The sequence below is a fragment of the Pipistrellus kuhlii genome, unplaced genomic scaffold, assembly GCF_014108245.1.
Source record: "Pipistrellus kuhlii isolate mPipKuh1 unplaced genomic scaffold, mPipKuh1.p scaffold_m20_p_26, whole genome shotgun sequence".
NCBI lineage: Eukaryota > Metazoa > Chordata > Mammalia > Chiroptera > Vespertilionidae > Pipistrellus > Pipistrellus kuhlii.
In genome coordinates this window covers 4,384,191-4,401,276 of record NW_023425525.1, presented here as the reverse complement: position 1 = coordinate 4,401,276, position 17,086 = coordinate 4,384,191, and the positions used below count along the sequence as shown (strand labels likewise).

Genomic DNA, 17,086 nt, shown 5'->3' with positions numbered 1-17,086 from the left:
TTTTTCAGAAAATGCTATTAGAAATTCTGTCTGTGAATAACGTAGGCCAATGAGGTTAACAAGAAGCCCATGTGATTGGCAGGAGGCGTTCATCAAATTGCTCCAAACTAGTATTCCCCTGTCCAATGTTTCCGAATATTTCTGTTACATACACAAGGCTAAGTCTTGGCCATCATAAATATCCTATCTTTATATGTTCCATAGCCACTGCTTTAATATTGGTGAAACAAGCCTTGAATTCGCTACGTGGGGAGACTGATTTCGTGAATAACTTAATGCTCACTGTCGCAACATCAGATCTTTCATTGAGGAGCAGACACTTTTGAATGCATGTTACTTTATTGAAATGCACATATATGCAATGACAACAGAGGAGAGCTCTGCAGAGGGGAGCAGAGGGGCTGCTTGCATTGGGAGGACAGGCAGCCTCTAGCTTTACAGAATAAAATTGGGGTTGGAAAATAGGCAAAGCCCGGAGAGCAAGTTCCCTCTCCCATCACCACATAGAGCGGTCTTCCAGCCTGTCAACAGAAGAAGCAGAGCGTGTAAGAGAAGCTCCCCAGCTTCCTGGGGAGCTGGCAAGAGCGAGACATTCTGTTCTGAACTGAAAGATGGTCAGAAGCTGTGGAAAGGGCTCCCACTGGCATTCCATGTGGAGTATCAGAGCGGGAGACGGTGGCACAATGTGCACAGACCCAGCTGAGGAGCTTTTACTCTTGGTCATGGGAGTCTTGGGCAAATCTCAGAGGGACTATTTCAAAGGCTCTGTGTTTATCAAAGAACCCTGCAGTATTTCTGAAGATCAAAACTAGGAACCACACAAAAACCATAACAAGAAAGTTATTGTTGCTCAACTCTGAATATGCTTCCTTCGTTTCCCTTCAAGGCTTTCTATGTAGGCAGACGCTATGTATTTGGACTCTAAAGGACCCTTTTTAATAAAATAAAATAAAAAGCATTCACAGGCAACAACAAGGCTATCAGGTTTTGTTTCCTTATAACTGCATTGATTGTGGCCGTCAATCAGGATGCAATTAACTTTATTTCGTGCCCTAACCGTGCAACTTCAGGCCACAAAACAAAGTAAGTCTGAATGGTTCTTTTTCTTATCCTAAGTAGATAGAATATAGCTCACCCTAAGCTTTTTACTGTAGCAAACATCATTCGCATGTCCATGAAACATAAAAAGCATTTATTGATTAGTATGTAAAAGCAATCCTTATGAATTTTTCCATTTGCTTCCCTTGCATTTGTTATTGAAATCTGGCTGGTACCTCCACAGATATGAGCACTGGAGCTTTATTCCAGTCCAAATGGTTGTTTCCCTCGGAGAAAACAACTCTAGAATGGCACCTGCACTCTGGCTGGCCACTGCACAAGGGAATGGAGGAAGGGTTGGAGGGCAGGTCATCTGCTTTAACCTCCAAGGGGAACTTCTCCGGTCACATTCACTGAGCAAGTGTTCTAGTGACCTCTTCTGGGGAACTTGGTTCTTGCTGTTGTGGAGCTCTGGGATTAAGGCAGACAAGCTACCACAGCAATGGATGAACCACATGCCATGTGATCTAATGGGGGTAGAGGCAAGAGGCAGCGGATGAAAACCAAGGGGGACCAGGCTTCCTTTTAGCAGAACTCCTTGTCCAGGGGGTCCTGGCCCAATGTCTGACCCTTAGATATTGGTGGGCATCTCTTCCCCAAACAGTCCACCGGCCAAGAAAGTCTCAAGGCTACAAGCCCCTAAGAATAATACAATGTTCAATATTCACTCATTGAATGCAATAAATTACTGTGTGACATCAGTTGAACTAAAATATGTTAAAAAGTAAATGAGTTCCATGTAATTTATCTACAGTGTCATGTAAACCAGAAAGATTGGAATAAGACTCATGAGGGACATGACATGTTATCAGATACCCAGACACTCCACAGAGTATATATAAAAATAAATAAATAAATAAATAAGATTAACCCAGTCAGAATTGGATGATGGGTCATTTCAATGTAGAGACGGAAACTCATTCATGCTCCCCCAATTCTAACCCAATAAAAGTTATCCATAGAGTAATGTCTGCAGTAAAAGTCACTCATATTTAAAGTTTTTCAAAGGAGCACCAAATAATTTGCAGTAGAAAATATTACCCCCCAGTTTAAAGATTTACAAATGACTCCATGAAAAGAAAGGTCCTCCCCACCTTATCCTCCATCCCCCTCTCTCTCCAAAGCCTACCTGGTCTGGAAGACTGGGTTCCAAAGCTTCCTCCCCTCGCAGCCCTCTCTGATTCCCTCCCCCAGAGTCCCACACTAGCCTTCCCATACCTAGTTCGAGGGATATTCTCTGCGCCTTCGCTCATCAAGAGGTCTGAAATCAGCGTCTCAGGGCTGGATCGTTTCCCATATCTAAGAAAACCCAGACAGAAAGGAAAAATTATTTAAAGCAAGTTCTGAATATTCATAAAAATATTTAGAAAAAAAGATCATCTCCCATTTGGGTTGTCAAATCTAAACCTGACTTTCAGTTCATTATCTGCTAACAGTAACTTAGGTGCCCAAAGCACACATTATCGTCAAAACATCATGCCCTGGCGGCGGCTCAGTGGGTGGAGCAGCGTCCCATTCACACAGGTGGCAGTTTGTTTCTTCCTGGTCGGGCACAGCCTCAGGTTCAGGTTCAGTCCCAGGTGGGGCGCATGTGGCAGGCAACCGATTGATGTTTCTCTCTCACATCCATGTTTTTCCCTCTCCCTCTCCCTCCCTCTCTCTAAAATCGATTAAAAAATAAAAAGTATCATATGACTTCAAATTAAATATGTATATACTTTTTTACATACTTAAATAACAGCAGATTATTTAAAACCAACAAAATTCCAAATTCTTGTCTTTTTATACCACAAATAATACATGTGTAGATATATTTATAACTAGGTGGTAGGAAATAAAAGTACATCAAAGCATGATTTTAATGTTTCCATAATCAGTTAATTGGCTATAGCTCGAATGATATACACCAGTTTAAATCTTAAAGAGACCAGATGATATTTAAGAAACATCTCTAACAACAAAATTGGTGACTAAAGTTCTAGACTCACCTGTGTCTTTTATTCTTAGTTTTTTCATTTGTAAAAACAAAATCATAACATACTTAAATCAGACTCTCAGTGAAAATGCAGTGTGTCACAAAGCTTTGGAAATGACAAAGTGATACACAAATATAAGTGGCTGCCGCTGAAATCCACACTTTCTTACAGATAGCAATGGAACCTGGGTTCTATATTTCCCTTATTTGTTTGGGGTACCACAAGCTAAAACAAAGCCTTCTCTCCTGCTGTGATTTTGTTTTTGTTTTTGTTTTGTTTCAAATAGCCATATAGTTTTTATTGTATTTTGTTATTGTTTGAAGTATTACAAATAGTAGTACTTGTCTCCTTTTTTTCCCCATTGACATCCATCCCCCTCTCTCCCCCCCACATGCCCTCACCACCACCACCACCACCACCACCTGCCCCCACCCCCCAACCCCGCTGCCCCCTACAGTGTGTTGCATCCATTGGTTATGCTTATATGTCATGCTGTGATTTTAATCTGTCCTGTAAGAATAAAGGAATCCTACTGGTCATAGAAATGTTTCTGGTCTTGTTCTCCTGTTGTAGGATATAAATAGGACAATATCTGAATGCAAAGCTATGCTTTCCTGCCAGGATGACATACGTTACTTACTCCAGGTGAGTAAATGAATCCATTCCTCCGATCCTTGCTCTCTCGCGCGCTCTCTCTCTAAAGAGTCTAACAAGTCTACAGTACTAAATTGCATTCTTTTAAAGAGGTTGTTCGCCCCTTTTTCAAAAAGGGCACTAGACACCAACCGCCACTTTTTTTCCACAAATGGGAGATTTGCCTGGCTGGACTGATTAGCTAAGAGATGAAACTGAGGAACAGAGCTGTCAGAAGGCATACTCTGACTGCCTATCTAGCACAATTAAAACTAAATTTGGGGGGAAATCTTCCTATTATTACCCCTTTTTCTAAGACTCAAGGGAAGAAAAAAAATAAGCAGACTCCCCTGTCGCCATCACTTGTGAGGTTTACTCAGATTTCCTGGAGCTGCCTTATCAGACTCTAGGCTGCTGCTTATACTTATGTATTTTGTCCATCGGTTGGTTTTACTAATCTTAAAACTCTTGGGCCACCTTTAATCATTTATCTTCATCATGCTCCAGTGAATGAAAAAACTGGCCAGTATTTTCTCCAATTTGTCAGGTAAAGAGACTACATCTATAACAGGATTTGCACAGGATATCACTGTTCACTGTTCTTCATTCTCTAATTTATTCTAGATTATCCTTTTTCTCTACAATGCTTTAACTTTCAAAGGTATAGATTTGGGGCGGGGGGGTGCTAATCCTGGCTGCACTCGAAAGAGCTTTTAAAATTGCTCTGAAGTCTAAGACCCACCCTTACTGCAAGTTCTGACTTAACTGGTCCAGGTGCAGTCTAACATCAGCATATTATTTAAACTTCTCAGACGATTCCAAGGTGCACCTGGGTAGAGAAACACTTACCTAAGACTGGGTTTCTCAACCGCAGCACTATGGACTTTTGGGCTGGCTAATTCTTAGCTGCAGGGGGCTGTCCTAGGCAGAGTAGGATGTTCAGTTGCATCCCTGGCCCCTGCTCACGGGGTGTCAGTAGCACCATCCCTCGTTGTGTCCGGACATGGCTAAATATCATGGGAGCAAAAAGCCAGCCTGAGGCCATCTAACAAGATGTGGATCTACCATGCTCTAGAAAAAAAATGATGTAGCTTTTGGAAGCAGTGAACCAGGGTATACAGCTTAAAAACATGGACTGTGCGGAAAAGGGAGGAAAGAGAGCATTTGTGATAGTCAAACATATACTCACAAATGACACCAAAATCTTCACAAATGCCAACATGTGCATCTGAGTGGGTTGTGTGGTGGGAAGGCAATCCACATACAGGATGCAGATTATGGGTGCAGATTACATGCCTCTGATAGTTTCTAAGGAGGCATTTATATGAAGATAAGACAAAAGCTCTTCTCTAGGGCCAATTCATTTCCACTGAATCTGAATCTCTTCCCATGAAACTCAAGTCCCTTCCCCTTACTTTTTTCTCATCAAAGATGTTGGAAGTCATATCGACTGCTTAATGGTGGTGACAACATTAAGGAAAATGAGTAGGAGGGCTCCAATTCCATCACCCCTAATATGATTCCATGAAATGTTCTTAGTAAAATGGAGATAATTATACTCACTCCAAAGTTCTGAAGTAAAGACTGAACAAAGTAACGCCTAGGAAAACATTGTGAAATGCTAAAGCTTTAATACCGTATAATGATAAAGCTTTATAGCAACTGTCTTTTCAAAACTAAGTTCTCCTGGGTGTTATAAATGACAAACTAAAGAACTAACAAAGGTTTTCTTGGAAAAGAACAATATCTTTTTTATTTGTACAAGTTCTTTTCTCTGGTCTGTAAGATAGCATAAGCAATAACTAAAAGCAATTAACTTTCTGAGAAATCTATTAGGATATAAAACACTGTTGCTTTTCACTAATTAACATTATCAGTCTTCAAGGATCATAAACCAATACTACTCAATTCTGGCACTCTCATGTATTTCTGATTCTATGAAAATTGGATCTTTTAGAAAACTTCTCAGGATGAAAAGGCTTTGTGATGAAACATAAAAAATAAACTTTGTTTAAGAAATAGAAATTCTCTCCACTTTGCATCCATTCCAACTATTCCCTGACTTGTAAAAAGCAAAAATATGATAAAAACAACACTTTATAAAACATAATTTAAATATATTAAATAGCACTAATGCTTTTGAAGGGTTCATTGCTTTTTAGCTTATTTAAGGTCATTTGAGCTTGAGAATTAAAATAATAAAATACTGAATAACTTAGAACTAAGATGAACCAATTTTAGAAACATTTTAAATCCTAGGTTATTTGTAAAATTATTTATATTTGATTTTTTTTTTGCTTAATAGTTGATACTGAGAACGAAAATGTGGAATTTCATTTTCACTTCCTGGGGGTTCAGAATGAGCTTTACAATTTCTTGAATTCCATGCAAACTCTGGAGTCATCCTAGAGTGACTAGAACAATAAGCTTCTAGCTAATAAAGCACCAAGCAGACACTTTCTTTTCAGAGCTCATGTGCTATACAATGGCCACACTTCTGCACTTTAGAGCAACAGTTTTCTGCTAAATGTCTACTTATTTGGACCAGAATTTTCAAGTAAAGGTCTGAGACACCGTACAGAAGAGAAGAAAATAGCTCTATCTGTCTTTTCCCATACACTGTCATTCCCTTTGCTCTGGGCAGACTGGAAGGTCTGGCAATGTCTTTATCAACCAGCTCTCCTCCTTGGGTTTTGTTGTTATTTTTACTGGATCACCCTGCTCTCTGGCTTCCCCACAGCCATTCTCCGGAGGCACTGCCCACGCTTTCACCTGGTACTTTCCCTTCCTCGTTCCAAAACAGAACCCACTGTCCTAAGAACAAAAAGGCCAGGGGATGATGGGTAGGTGGGAGGGGAGGCCAGCCACACAGCGCTGAGAACTTGGTTCTGGGGACAGGGACTGGGTGACCAGTTGCGGAGGGAGAGTACTCAGTGCCCCGCACAAACACTCCCTGATCGCTGACAGTCCTGTTTGGGTCCTGCCCTGGGACACAGGAAGAAGAAACGGTCCCTGCCCTCTCTGAACCCCCAGGAGCCCTGGGCAAGCAGGGCACGGGCTCCTGGAGGAGATCCCTGGCGCCCACCCACCTCTGCCTGGTGATGAGGTTGATGTAGTGTCGCAGCGCAGCGTAGTATCTGGCCAGCTCCTCCGCGGACGCGTTGGCCCCGGGCTTCTCGGGCTTCTCGGGGTAGGCCTCCGCCAGCAGGCCCAGGCACAGCAGCAGGCACAGGGCGAGCGCCCCGCGGGCCGGCCCCAGGCGCTGGCTCCCCGGCATCTGAGGGCACAGAGACGCAGGGAAGGGGGTGGGGGGTTAGGAGGACACATGGCACACACAGCCCCCTCGCTTACCGGGCCTGGTCCCCCGCTGACACCCAGGACCCCGGAGCCTGGTCCCCCGCTGACACCCAGGACCCCGGAGCCTGGTCCCCCGCTGACTCCCAGGACCCCCGGAGCTGGTCCCCCGCTGACACCCAGGACCCCGGAGCATGGTCCCCCGCTGACACCCAGGACCCCGGAGCTGGTCCCCCGCTGACACCCAGGACCCCGGAGCCTGGTCCCCCGCTGACTCCCAGGACCCCCGGAGCCTGGTCCCCCGCTGACACCCAGGACCCCCGGAGCTGGTCCCCCGCTGACACCCAGGACCCCGGAGCATGGTCCCCCGCTGACACCCAGGACCCCGGAGCTGGTCCCCCGCTGACACCCAGGACCCCGGAGCCTGGTCCCCCGCTGACCCCGGACAGAGGGGAGCGGAGTGGCAGCGCCCTCTCGGGGTGCAGCCTGCGCCCCCCTCCAGGCCCGGGACTCCGTGCGATCTGGTCCCAGTCCCAGCGGAGAGTCCCGAGTGGGAGGCACGGGTTCAGAGGCTGCACACACAGGAGGTCCGTGCTGGGCACAGGGCATCACTTCCCTGCCCTCCTGCCCCAAACCCGTCTGTCCGTCCGCCCGCCCGTCAGTCCCGGAGGAAAGTTTCTTCCGGAGACTTCTGTCTGCGGGCGCCTGGGAGGCGGGGGAGGAGCACGGGGCCAAGGGGGAGAGGGGAGAAAGGAAAGGGGAGAGGAAAGAGGACAGGGGGAGAGGGGAGGGGGGGAGGGAGAGGGGAGAGGAGAGAGGGGAAAGGTGGACCCCAGGCCGGTCGGACACAGGATTCTGCCGGAACCTGCCTGCGGGCTGAGACCCCGGGAAGCCGCAGCTGGGCTCGGGGGGGGGGGGGGGGGGGCGCGAGTTCTCCCTCCGCTTCCTCCAAAGGCTCCCAGAGGCCCACCCGCCGGAGGGTGCGGGGGGAGGGCGGCCGGAGGATGGGGGACCCGGGGGCAGGTGGGACCCGGCGGCAGGAGGATGGGGGACCCGGGGGCAGGTGGGACCCGGCGGCCGGAGGATGGGGGACCCGGGGGCAGGTGGGACCCGGCTGAGGAGCGCACCCTCCCGCCCCGGGCCCCGCAGAGGAGACAGGGTCCCGCACGGACCCGGGCTCCGTCCGGCCCGAGGGCACTCACGGCGATGGGCGGCGGGCACTGTCCGGAGGGAGCGGCGCTGGGTGTCGGTCGGGGTGTCGGGGTGACGGGTGTCGGGGTGACGGGTGTCGGGGTGAGCGGGGTGTCTCGGGCTTTTATGGAGCTCCCGCGGCGGCAGGAGGGGCCTCGGGCGGTCGCGCTCCGGCCCTCCCCTCCCCGCCCGCCGGAGGGAGGGGGCCGCTGGGCTGGAGCCCGCGGGGAGCCACCCACGGGCACCCCCTCTCCGCCGTCCGGCCGCACCGGGGGCGGGGGGGGGGGCGGCAGCGCAAAGCCACGTCCGGCCCGGGCGGGAGCGCACACAGCGCCGGCGGGCCGGGCAGGCGGGGGGCGCGCCTTTTCCTGCGCTTAACGGGGACCCCGGCCCCGGCCCCGGCCCCCGCCCCCGGCCCCCGGCCCCCGGCCCCCGGCCCCAGGTCCCTCCCCCAGGCCCGGCCCCCGGCCCCCGGCCCCCCGCCCCCGGCCCCCGGCCCCGGCCCCCGGCCCCCGGCCCCCGGCACCAGGTCCCTCCCCAGGCCCCGGCCCCCGGCCCCAGGTCCCTCCCCAGGCCCCGGCCCCCGGCCCCGGCCCCAGGTCCCTCCCCCAGGCCCGGCCCCCGGCCCGGCCCCCGGCCCCCGGCCCCCGGCCCGGCCCCCGGCCCCCGGCCCCGGCCCCCGGCCCCGGCCCCTCCCCGCGGGTCCGGCAGGGATGAGCCCTTCCCGGGCGGGACCTCGTGCGGAGACTGAAACTCGTGGGGCGGCGGCGCTCCGCTGGTGGGAAGAGCCGGGTTTCCAGGGCTGAGACCCCTCAGGCGCGACCCGAAGAAACGTCCCGTCCCCGAAGCCGCAGGTGGTGAGAGGCCGGCGCTGCGGGGCAGGCGGCCCCTGGGCGGGAGCGCCCGGTGCAGCCAAAGGCGGCGGGTTCCAACCCGCCCCCCAGCTGCAGGCAACTGGTCAAACTGGCCCATGTTTCTCTTTCCTTCTTCTTTCTTCTTTCTTCCTTTCTCTTCTTTCCTTCTTTCCTTCTTTCTTTCTTTCTTCCTTCCTTTCTTCCTTCCTTTCTTTCTCTTCTTTTTTCTTTCTTTCTTCCTCTTTCCTTCTTTCTTTCTTTCTTCCTTCCTTTCTTCCTTCCTTTCTTTCTCTTCTTTTTTCTTTCTTTCTTCTTCTCTTCTTTCTTCTTCCTTCCTTTCTTCCTTCCTTCCTTTCTCTTCTTTCTTTCTTTCTTTCTTTCTTTCTTTCTTTCTTTCTTTCTTTCTTTCTTTCTTTCTTTTTCTCTCTCTCCCCTTCCTTCCTCTCTCTAAACATACCCTCAGGTGAGAATTAAAAAGGAAAAAAAATAACAGCAATTTTTCTTTTATCAGCTAGCCCTTAATCTCAAATATGTTCAATTAATGTTGATGAAGCATGTGTGTTCTGGTGGAAATAAAATGGGTAAAAAAAATCACTTATTCGAGCATCATTTAAACCTGTATAATGAATATGAAAGATACAGAAGCCATTTTTACAGGTTCAGTACTTTATGTAGTGGACTACCTCTTTAAATTCCCTTAATGCCCCTGGAAGTCTGAATCTTTCTTTTAAAAAATTGGCACATTAGGATATTAAAGCATTAAGTTACATGTTATTTTAACATTAAAATGACAAGTGAGTCTGTAAAACAGACTGTTTTTGTGCCTTTTTTCCTGAATTGACTTAAATGTCGATCCTGTTGTGTTAGCTGAATGCGTGTTTTCCGTACTCCGTACACACTGCCGGAAACACAAATATCAGGGCTCTTGGCGTTGTTCAGGATGCTTAGAGAGTTTTTGGTAAAGTGAGAGCTGAACACCTTTTAAAGGAAGAGCCCTTCCTGGATAAGGGGAAGAGCGAAGTCCACTTTTCAATACAATAATCTTATTTCATCGTCAGTTGAAACGCAGACTTGGGAGTATAAGCCATCCCTCTATTCTCTCAATGTCACTTCTGTTAAAAGTTTTTTGTAAAAGACGAATTGTTAACTAATATGCAACCTGTGAAGACTTCCAAAAACTAACTTCAAAGGAAGCTGAGTCAAATGGTGACAGACAGAAGCTTGACTTGGGGTGGTGAACACACAGAGTGTGCAGATTATGCCGAAACCGGTTTGACTCAGTGGATAGAGCATCGGCCTGCAGACTCAAGGGTCCCGGGTTCGATCCTAGTCAAAGGGCATGTACCTGGGTTGCTGGCACCTCCCCGGTGGGGGTGTGCAGGAGGCAGCTGATCCATGTTTCTCTCTCATCGATGTTTCTAGCTCTCTATTCCTCTCCCTTCCTCTCTGTAAAAAAATCACTAGAATATATATATTAAAAAAAGATTATATGTTGTGGAACTGTGCACATGAAGCCTGTATAATCTTGTTAAGCAGTGTCACCCCAATAAATTCAATACAAAGGGAAAAATTTAAAAATATTAATAATTAAGGACCACTTTGTATTAATCACTGTACATTAACTCATCCTAATAATAGCACTATGAGATAAATATTACTTTTACCATTTTACTGAAAAGAAAACAAAAACTCAGATTACATAGAATTTTTTGAAGTACAAATATAAGGGATTGGGCAGGAATTGAGAGGCTTAATGTAAACTAAAGTGACTGACTGCCCTTACTGGCTACATATTTGTGAAAATAGGACTAAGTATACCTACATATTCATATATAAAGTATATAATTTTGCCCCTGAGATGATCTCCAAGGATGTGAGATTTGAACTTGACTTTTAATAGGAGGGAAGGTTTGGGTGCGATGGGGCTGATGTGGGTTACCTCACAAGTATGGAAAAGTACCTGTTTTGAGCAAATGTAGCAATTTAGCAAAAGGGCAAGGGTTCAGACGGGAATGATGGAAAATTAAGCTGGAACAGAGATTGAGAAAGACCAGCAATAAAGGAAATGACTATCAGGCTAAGTGATTAGACTTCTCACTGTCAGAAAGGAGATGTGATATGATTAAGCAATGCTTCAGAAAGATTAACCAGGCGTTCACATAATAGATGCCTAGAGAAGGAGAATAATTGCATTTATGATGTCCAGTGGACAGGTTAAAGTTGCTGCTGGTGGCTTGGACTAGTGGTGATGGTGACGAGAAGCAGTAGGATGTGGGACGATTTTGAAGATAGAAAGGAAAGACGTGGTGGTGGACTGTATGAAGTATGTGCTTAAATAAATAAGGAGAAAAATCGAGAAGGTCTGCCCTGCCAGCATGGCTCCGTGGTTGAGCATCGAGCCATGGATATCACGGTTCCATTCCTGCTCAGGGCATATGCCTGGGTTGTGGGCTCAATCCCCAGTGTGGGGCCTGCAGGAGGCAGCTGATCCATGATTCTCCATCATCATTGCTGTTTCTATCTCTCTCTCTCTCTCTCTCTCTCCCTTTCCCTTCCTCTCTGAAATCAATTAAAAAATATTTTTTTTAAAAACAGAAGGTATCTCTGGAAGGCTTTCTGCTCTTCAGTGTCTTAAAATCTATCTTGGGGTAGAGATTATCCTTAACTCTTTGATTCTTTTATTTCCTACACTCCAATCATCTAATCCATCAATAAGTATACTAGACTGTGTCCCCAAACATATCTTGAAATATTGATGAGAGAACTGGTTGCCTCCTGCACTCACCCTGACCAGAGCCTGGGCCGGGCAGGAGCCTGCAACTGAGGTAGGCGTCCTTGACCAGAATCGAATCTGGGACCCTTCTGTCCGCAAGCCAATGCTCTATCCACTGAGCCAAACTGGCTAGGGCCACTTTTTCATTTCTAATTTATCATTTCTAGGACAGAAAATTGCTATGGATTTTAAAATAACCATCTGATTAAATTATTATGATCTTATTTCTAAATTATTTTATTTACTTTAATGTATTATGACTTTCTGATAGTTTTCTTAGTGAATAATTATATTGATGATGAAAATGTAATTTTTTGATCCTCCTATAATATTTAGTGATCATTTCTGTTTCCTGTCTTACTGCATTAGTTCAAACTTCCAGAAATAATATTGAATGACAGTAGTGATAGCAAAGGCATCTATTCTAATCTTGATTGGAATTCTCTTATTTAATATGGCATTTGCCAGTTTGTGGTAAATGGTCTTCATCAATATTAAGAACTATAGTTTTCTTTTATTCTTTTTTACTTTTTTAAAAAAACTAAGAATGGCTTTTCAAATTAATCAAATATCTTAATATTTATTAATCATGCAGTTCTTTAATTTGCTATATCAATTGATTTCTTAATATGGTACTATCTTTACATTCTAGAATAAATTCTATTTTTTCATGACTATTATTCTTTGATATGATAATATTCTATTTTGAAATCCTGCATTTCTATTTGTAAGTGAAATAGTTCCCTATTTATGTTCTGACTTTATAAGACTTTAATATTAAGATTATGCTAGAGTCTTTGTGGTCTGGAAGGTTCAAATAAATATTGAAATGATTTATTCTTTAAAGATTAGTGTTCAGCTTTAAAACTACCTGGTTTGTTTCTTTTAAATAAAGGATCTTTAACTATTGTTCTAGTCGTTAGTGATCTGTTTGACATTGTTTCCTTAATTGTAGTAAATTTTTGAATTAAGAAATTTTAAGTTTATTGCCTTGCACTTACACATATTATTAATTTTTATAATCTCTTCAGAATCCATGATTCAGTCTGTTTCCTCCTTCTCACTTAATATACTTTCATACCTTTGGCTGGAAGTTGAAATTTTATAATGTTTTGGGGAGTCTTTTAAGGTATTTACAAATATTTAAAGTACTCAGCAATCCCATTTAGGGAAATTTAACAAATAAATAAGAGCACGAGAATTTAGACACAAGAATGCTTAGTGCAACATCATTTGTGTTGGCAGAAGAGTGGAAAGTGAATATCCAACAAAGAGAATTGGGGGACTAAAGTATGGTACATAATATATAGAGTGTAAAATATTAGACAGGTATTTTTTTTTTAATGAGGTGGAGCTATAACTAAAAAATATCCACGAAATACTGATAAACAAAGGAAACATGTTGCAGCATAATCTAATTTAGAGACAAAACTCACTCTATGCTTGTATTTTTGTTTGATCATGAAGGAAGAATTTTATGACACTGTTAACTCTAAGGAGAGGAAATGGACCTAAGTCACCTTCAATTTGTTTTAGTATGCAGCACAGATGTATTCATTCTTTATTCGTCAAAAAATCAAAACATGAGGAAAAATAATAATAAAAGTGCAGCCAAACTAAAAAAAAAAATGTAATTTAATTTAAGTGGTTTTTTGTTCATAGGTAATCTATAAGACAAGAGATAGACAAGCCCAGCCGGTGTGGCTCAGTGGTAGAACCTCGACATATGAACCAGGAGGTTATGGTTTTATTTCCGGTCAAGGCACATGCCCCAGTTGCAAGCTCAAATCCAAGTGGGGGGCATGCAAAAAACAGCCCATCAATGATTCTCTCTCATAATTGACATTTCTATCTCTCTCCCTTTCTCTCTGAAACCAATAAAAATACATTTTTTTAAAGATAGGCCATTTAGAGAGAGAGTTAACCAGTTTCTTAGCAAGGCCCTGGGTTTCTCCTGTGCGCTGTATCATGAACACCTCAGTCGTCACATATCCTGTCTGCCTAGTGAGTCCCAGGTCTTCATTTAGGACTGTCATGGTGGCATGGATGGAGCCATGCACAGTCTTCACCCACTGCATCAAAGAGAAAAGCACCTGATTCCTTGGTCAATGGGGAGAGAAAGTCCACCTTGTAGCACCATAGACTGCCTGCCCAGTAACTAAAGCGTGTATTCATCCTTTTACACAAAATGTACATACATATGGAAATCCTATGAGATTGGGGACAAAACAACTCTGGGGAAAGTACCTAAAATCATTATATTTTAGTGAGTTAGAAATGAATTAACAGAGCTTTTCAAAGATACAGGCACGAAAGCTAAATAGAAAAGAAAGCTGAAATGAGAAAAAGATTCATCCCTAACCACAGCAGCAGGACTTTCTGCCCAAACTCATTTCCGTTTTCCAGGTCAGTGGGTTTGCATTCTGACTCCACTAATGCAGCAGTTCTATGTATGAGTAATTCCAGAATTCCACTCCGCAATTCTAACTCCACCGACAAAGCCTCGTGGATGAAATGTTTACCTTTATCAAAAATGCCTTTCCATCTGAGAGTAAATTGTTACAAACATAAAAATATTACTACTAAGGATACCATAAACAAACCAGGGCTCTAGTCATGGCCGTGAGAGCTTTTAGTAACCACATATTACAAAGCTGGAGTATAATTTTCTGATGGCACAATAGCCCCAAGCCGTGTTTTTGTTTGTTATTTTTACAGCATGAGGCATTATCCAGAAAGTACACTGCCTTCAAGCCCAATGTTATAGGAACGGGAAGGCTATTAATTTCCCTCTTCCTCCAAACATATTTTTCATTTCTCTTGCTGGGGTTTCAATAGAAGTGAGAGGAGATGACTATCCCCGTATTTAATCTCATGGCTGTAAGGCCTGCTGTTTGGGGCGCCCATTTATTACTATTTCCTGCTTAAATATCCTCAATAATTTAGATACTTGGGGGTAAACATGAGGGATGGAGAATATGAAATATTCTCCTCAAGCAAAAATAATTCAAGTTTCATTGAGGTCCTGAGTACTCCCCATAATTCATCTCTATTTTTCTAATCAGATGAGTGTGTGGTTGGTTGTGTTAACTTCCCTTTCTTTAACTCTTAAAGAGAATATGCTTAGTCAATTAAGTTTTAGCTTCTGTCAAAAAAATTATTTCTCTATCTTCATTATCCACGGGCACACTCTTTCCTCCCCGCTTCCTCCTCACCCTCCTGAGGTTGTGGTTGATGAAAGTATTGGAATATGCCCGCTGCTGAATGTAAACAGCCCTGCCGCCTTCTGGGAACTGGATGGAAACCTCTATGTCAGATGTGGCAAGTGTCTGGTGGATGCTTCAGGCTACACTTTCTATCTACTGAAGCTGGCACATGAGACTTATTGTTCTATATATAAAGTATCTTTTATTTTGTATTTTAAATGATCTTTAATATAAACATAGTTCATCTAAACTAGCACAATGCCAACCACTTATCAGACAATAAATATTTGTTAGCTAAATAGTCTTACTCATGAATCTAACTCAATATACAAAGCTTAGGGTGATATAGATGAAAAAAATGTGACAGGGTGATAAGGATTTATAGTCAAGAAAACATGAAGGTGCTCCAATCAGTGGGCAATTTATCAACATCTGAATCACTTTCCTATTGGGTAGAGACCTATTTTATCCATAAACTGCTCCCTGTAGATCCAACTAAGGCAACTGAAAGAAATGAACATTTCAGATATCTCCCAACAGATTTTAGCATCAGTTCTATGACATGAATTTATCTAAGCATCTAGAAAATAAGCCAAACACCAAAATAACTGCTCACCTCGAGAAGTGGGTAAAAATACCTTATGGGTATGGAAAAGAGAAGAGTAATAGCCATCATTTTTATTATGAGTATATTTATGTAGACTGATTGAATCTTGCACTTATTTACATGGATATTCACAAATAATAACAACAGCAAATGTTTAAAGATTCAAGCACCTTATATAGTTCATTGTGTAAAATTAATATTATTTTAACTGACACAATCAAAGAAGAATGTGTTAGAACAAAATTCAAATATATTCTTTTAACTAAAAATGTTGAAGGTGGGGAGGTGGAGGAGGGTAGGGGGGGGGATAACTGGTGACAGGCGGAGACTAACCTGGGGGTGGTGAACACACAGTACGATGTACAGAAGATGTGCTGTAGAATTGTGCATCCCAAACCTACAGAGTTTTGTTAACCAGTATTACCCCCAATAAATTCAATAAGAAGGGAAAAACAAGTTAAAATGTTGGAGGTATGGAATGAAAATGGCTGTAAGCAACTTGAGTCAAATTTCCAAAATGCCTATGGAACTGCACCAACTCTCAGAGCCTTGATTCCTAAATCAAAAGATTTGCAGTCATGAGCTTCCACTGTGCACTGTCTGAGCTTTCCTCTCAATGTCCTTTATAATTAAATAAGACCACACTCCCAGATGTGCCAGATGACTGAGGAGTATAGGGACTGCCCTCGTGCTCTCCCATCTTTCCACCCTAAAGCATGGAGATTTCTGCCTCCTTTGTTTTTTAACTTCTTTATCTTGAAATAATGGCTGTCATAAAAAAAAAAAATAGCAAAAATATGACAAAGAATGCCTAACTACTCTTCACCCAGAGTCTTCAAATGTTTATATCATTCTCTCTATATATCTATACTAATAAAAGGTTAATATGGTAATTAGACTGGGAGACCTTCCGGCGTCTTTCCAGACAAAGCCATGGTGGTGGAGCAGAGGCAGAGGTGGTGAGGGGTGATCAGGCCAGGAGAGGAGAGCAGTTGGGGGGAGCAGGCTGGTTGGGAGCTAGGAGGCTGGCAGGGGGAGGGGGGAGGCAGTTAAGGGCTGGCAGGGGGGACTTTGGGGGTGATCAGGCTGGCGAGGGGCAGTTGGGGGTGAGCAGGCCAGCAAAGGGGGAGCAGTTGGGGTGATCAGGCCAGGGTGGGGGACAATTGGGGGCGAGCAGGCCAGCATGCAGAGTGGTTAGGGTTGATCAGGCAGACAGGCAGGTGAATGGTTAGGAGCCAGTGGTCCTGGATTGCTGAAGGGATGTCTGACTGCCAGTCTGTGGGATCGGGCCTAAACCGCAGTTGGACATCCCATGAGGGGTCCCAGATTGGAGAGGGTGCAGAACAGGTTGAGAGACACCACCCCCCTCCCCCACACAAATTTCGTGCACCAGGCCACTAGTATATATACAAGGTACATTCACATATACATGTGTATGTATGCATGTATATTAT

At 44.6% G+C, this 17,086-nt stretch overlaps 1 protein-coding gene across 1 annotated transcript; it reads right to left on the bottom strand.

The window, feature by feature from the left end:
* Positions 1 to 320: 320 nt before the first annotated feature.
* NPY (neuropeptide Y) lies at positions 321 to 6,994 on the bottom strand. The gene is made up of 3 exons (XM_036453804.2): positions 6,797 to 6,994; positions 2,317 to 2,397; positions 321 to 521 (listed from the first exon to the last, which is right to left on the bottom strand). The coding sequence occupies exons 1-3, from the start codon at positions 6,982 to 6,984 to the stop codon at positions 497 to 499; spliced, it is 294 nt and encodes a 97-aa protein (XP_036309697.1). The 5' UTR covers positions 6,985 to 6,994; the 3' UTR covers positions 321 to 496.
* Positions 6,995 to 17,086: the final 10,092 nt, after the last annotated feature.

Coding starts and splice junctions, on each gene's coding strand:
- NPY (XM_036453804.2), bottom strand. CDS start 6,984: ATGCCGGGGAGCCAGCGCCTGGGGCCGGCCCGCGGGGCGCTCGCCCTG. Junction 2,398..6,796: donor AACCTCATCACCAGGCAGAG/GTGGGTGGGCGC, acceptor GGGTTTTCTTAG/ATATGGGAAACGATCCAGCC. Junction 522..2,316: donor GAGAATATCCCTCGAACTAG/GTATGGGAAGGC, acceptor TTCTGTTGACAG/GCTGGAAGACCGCTCTATGT.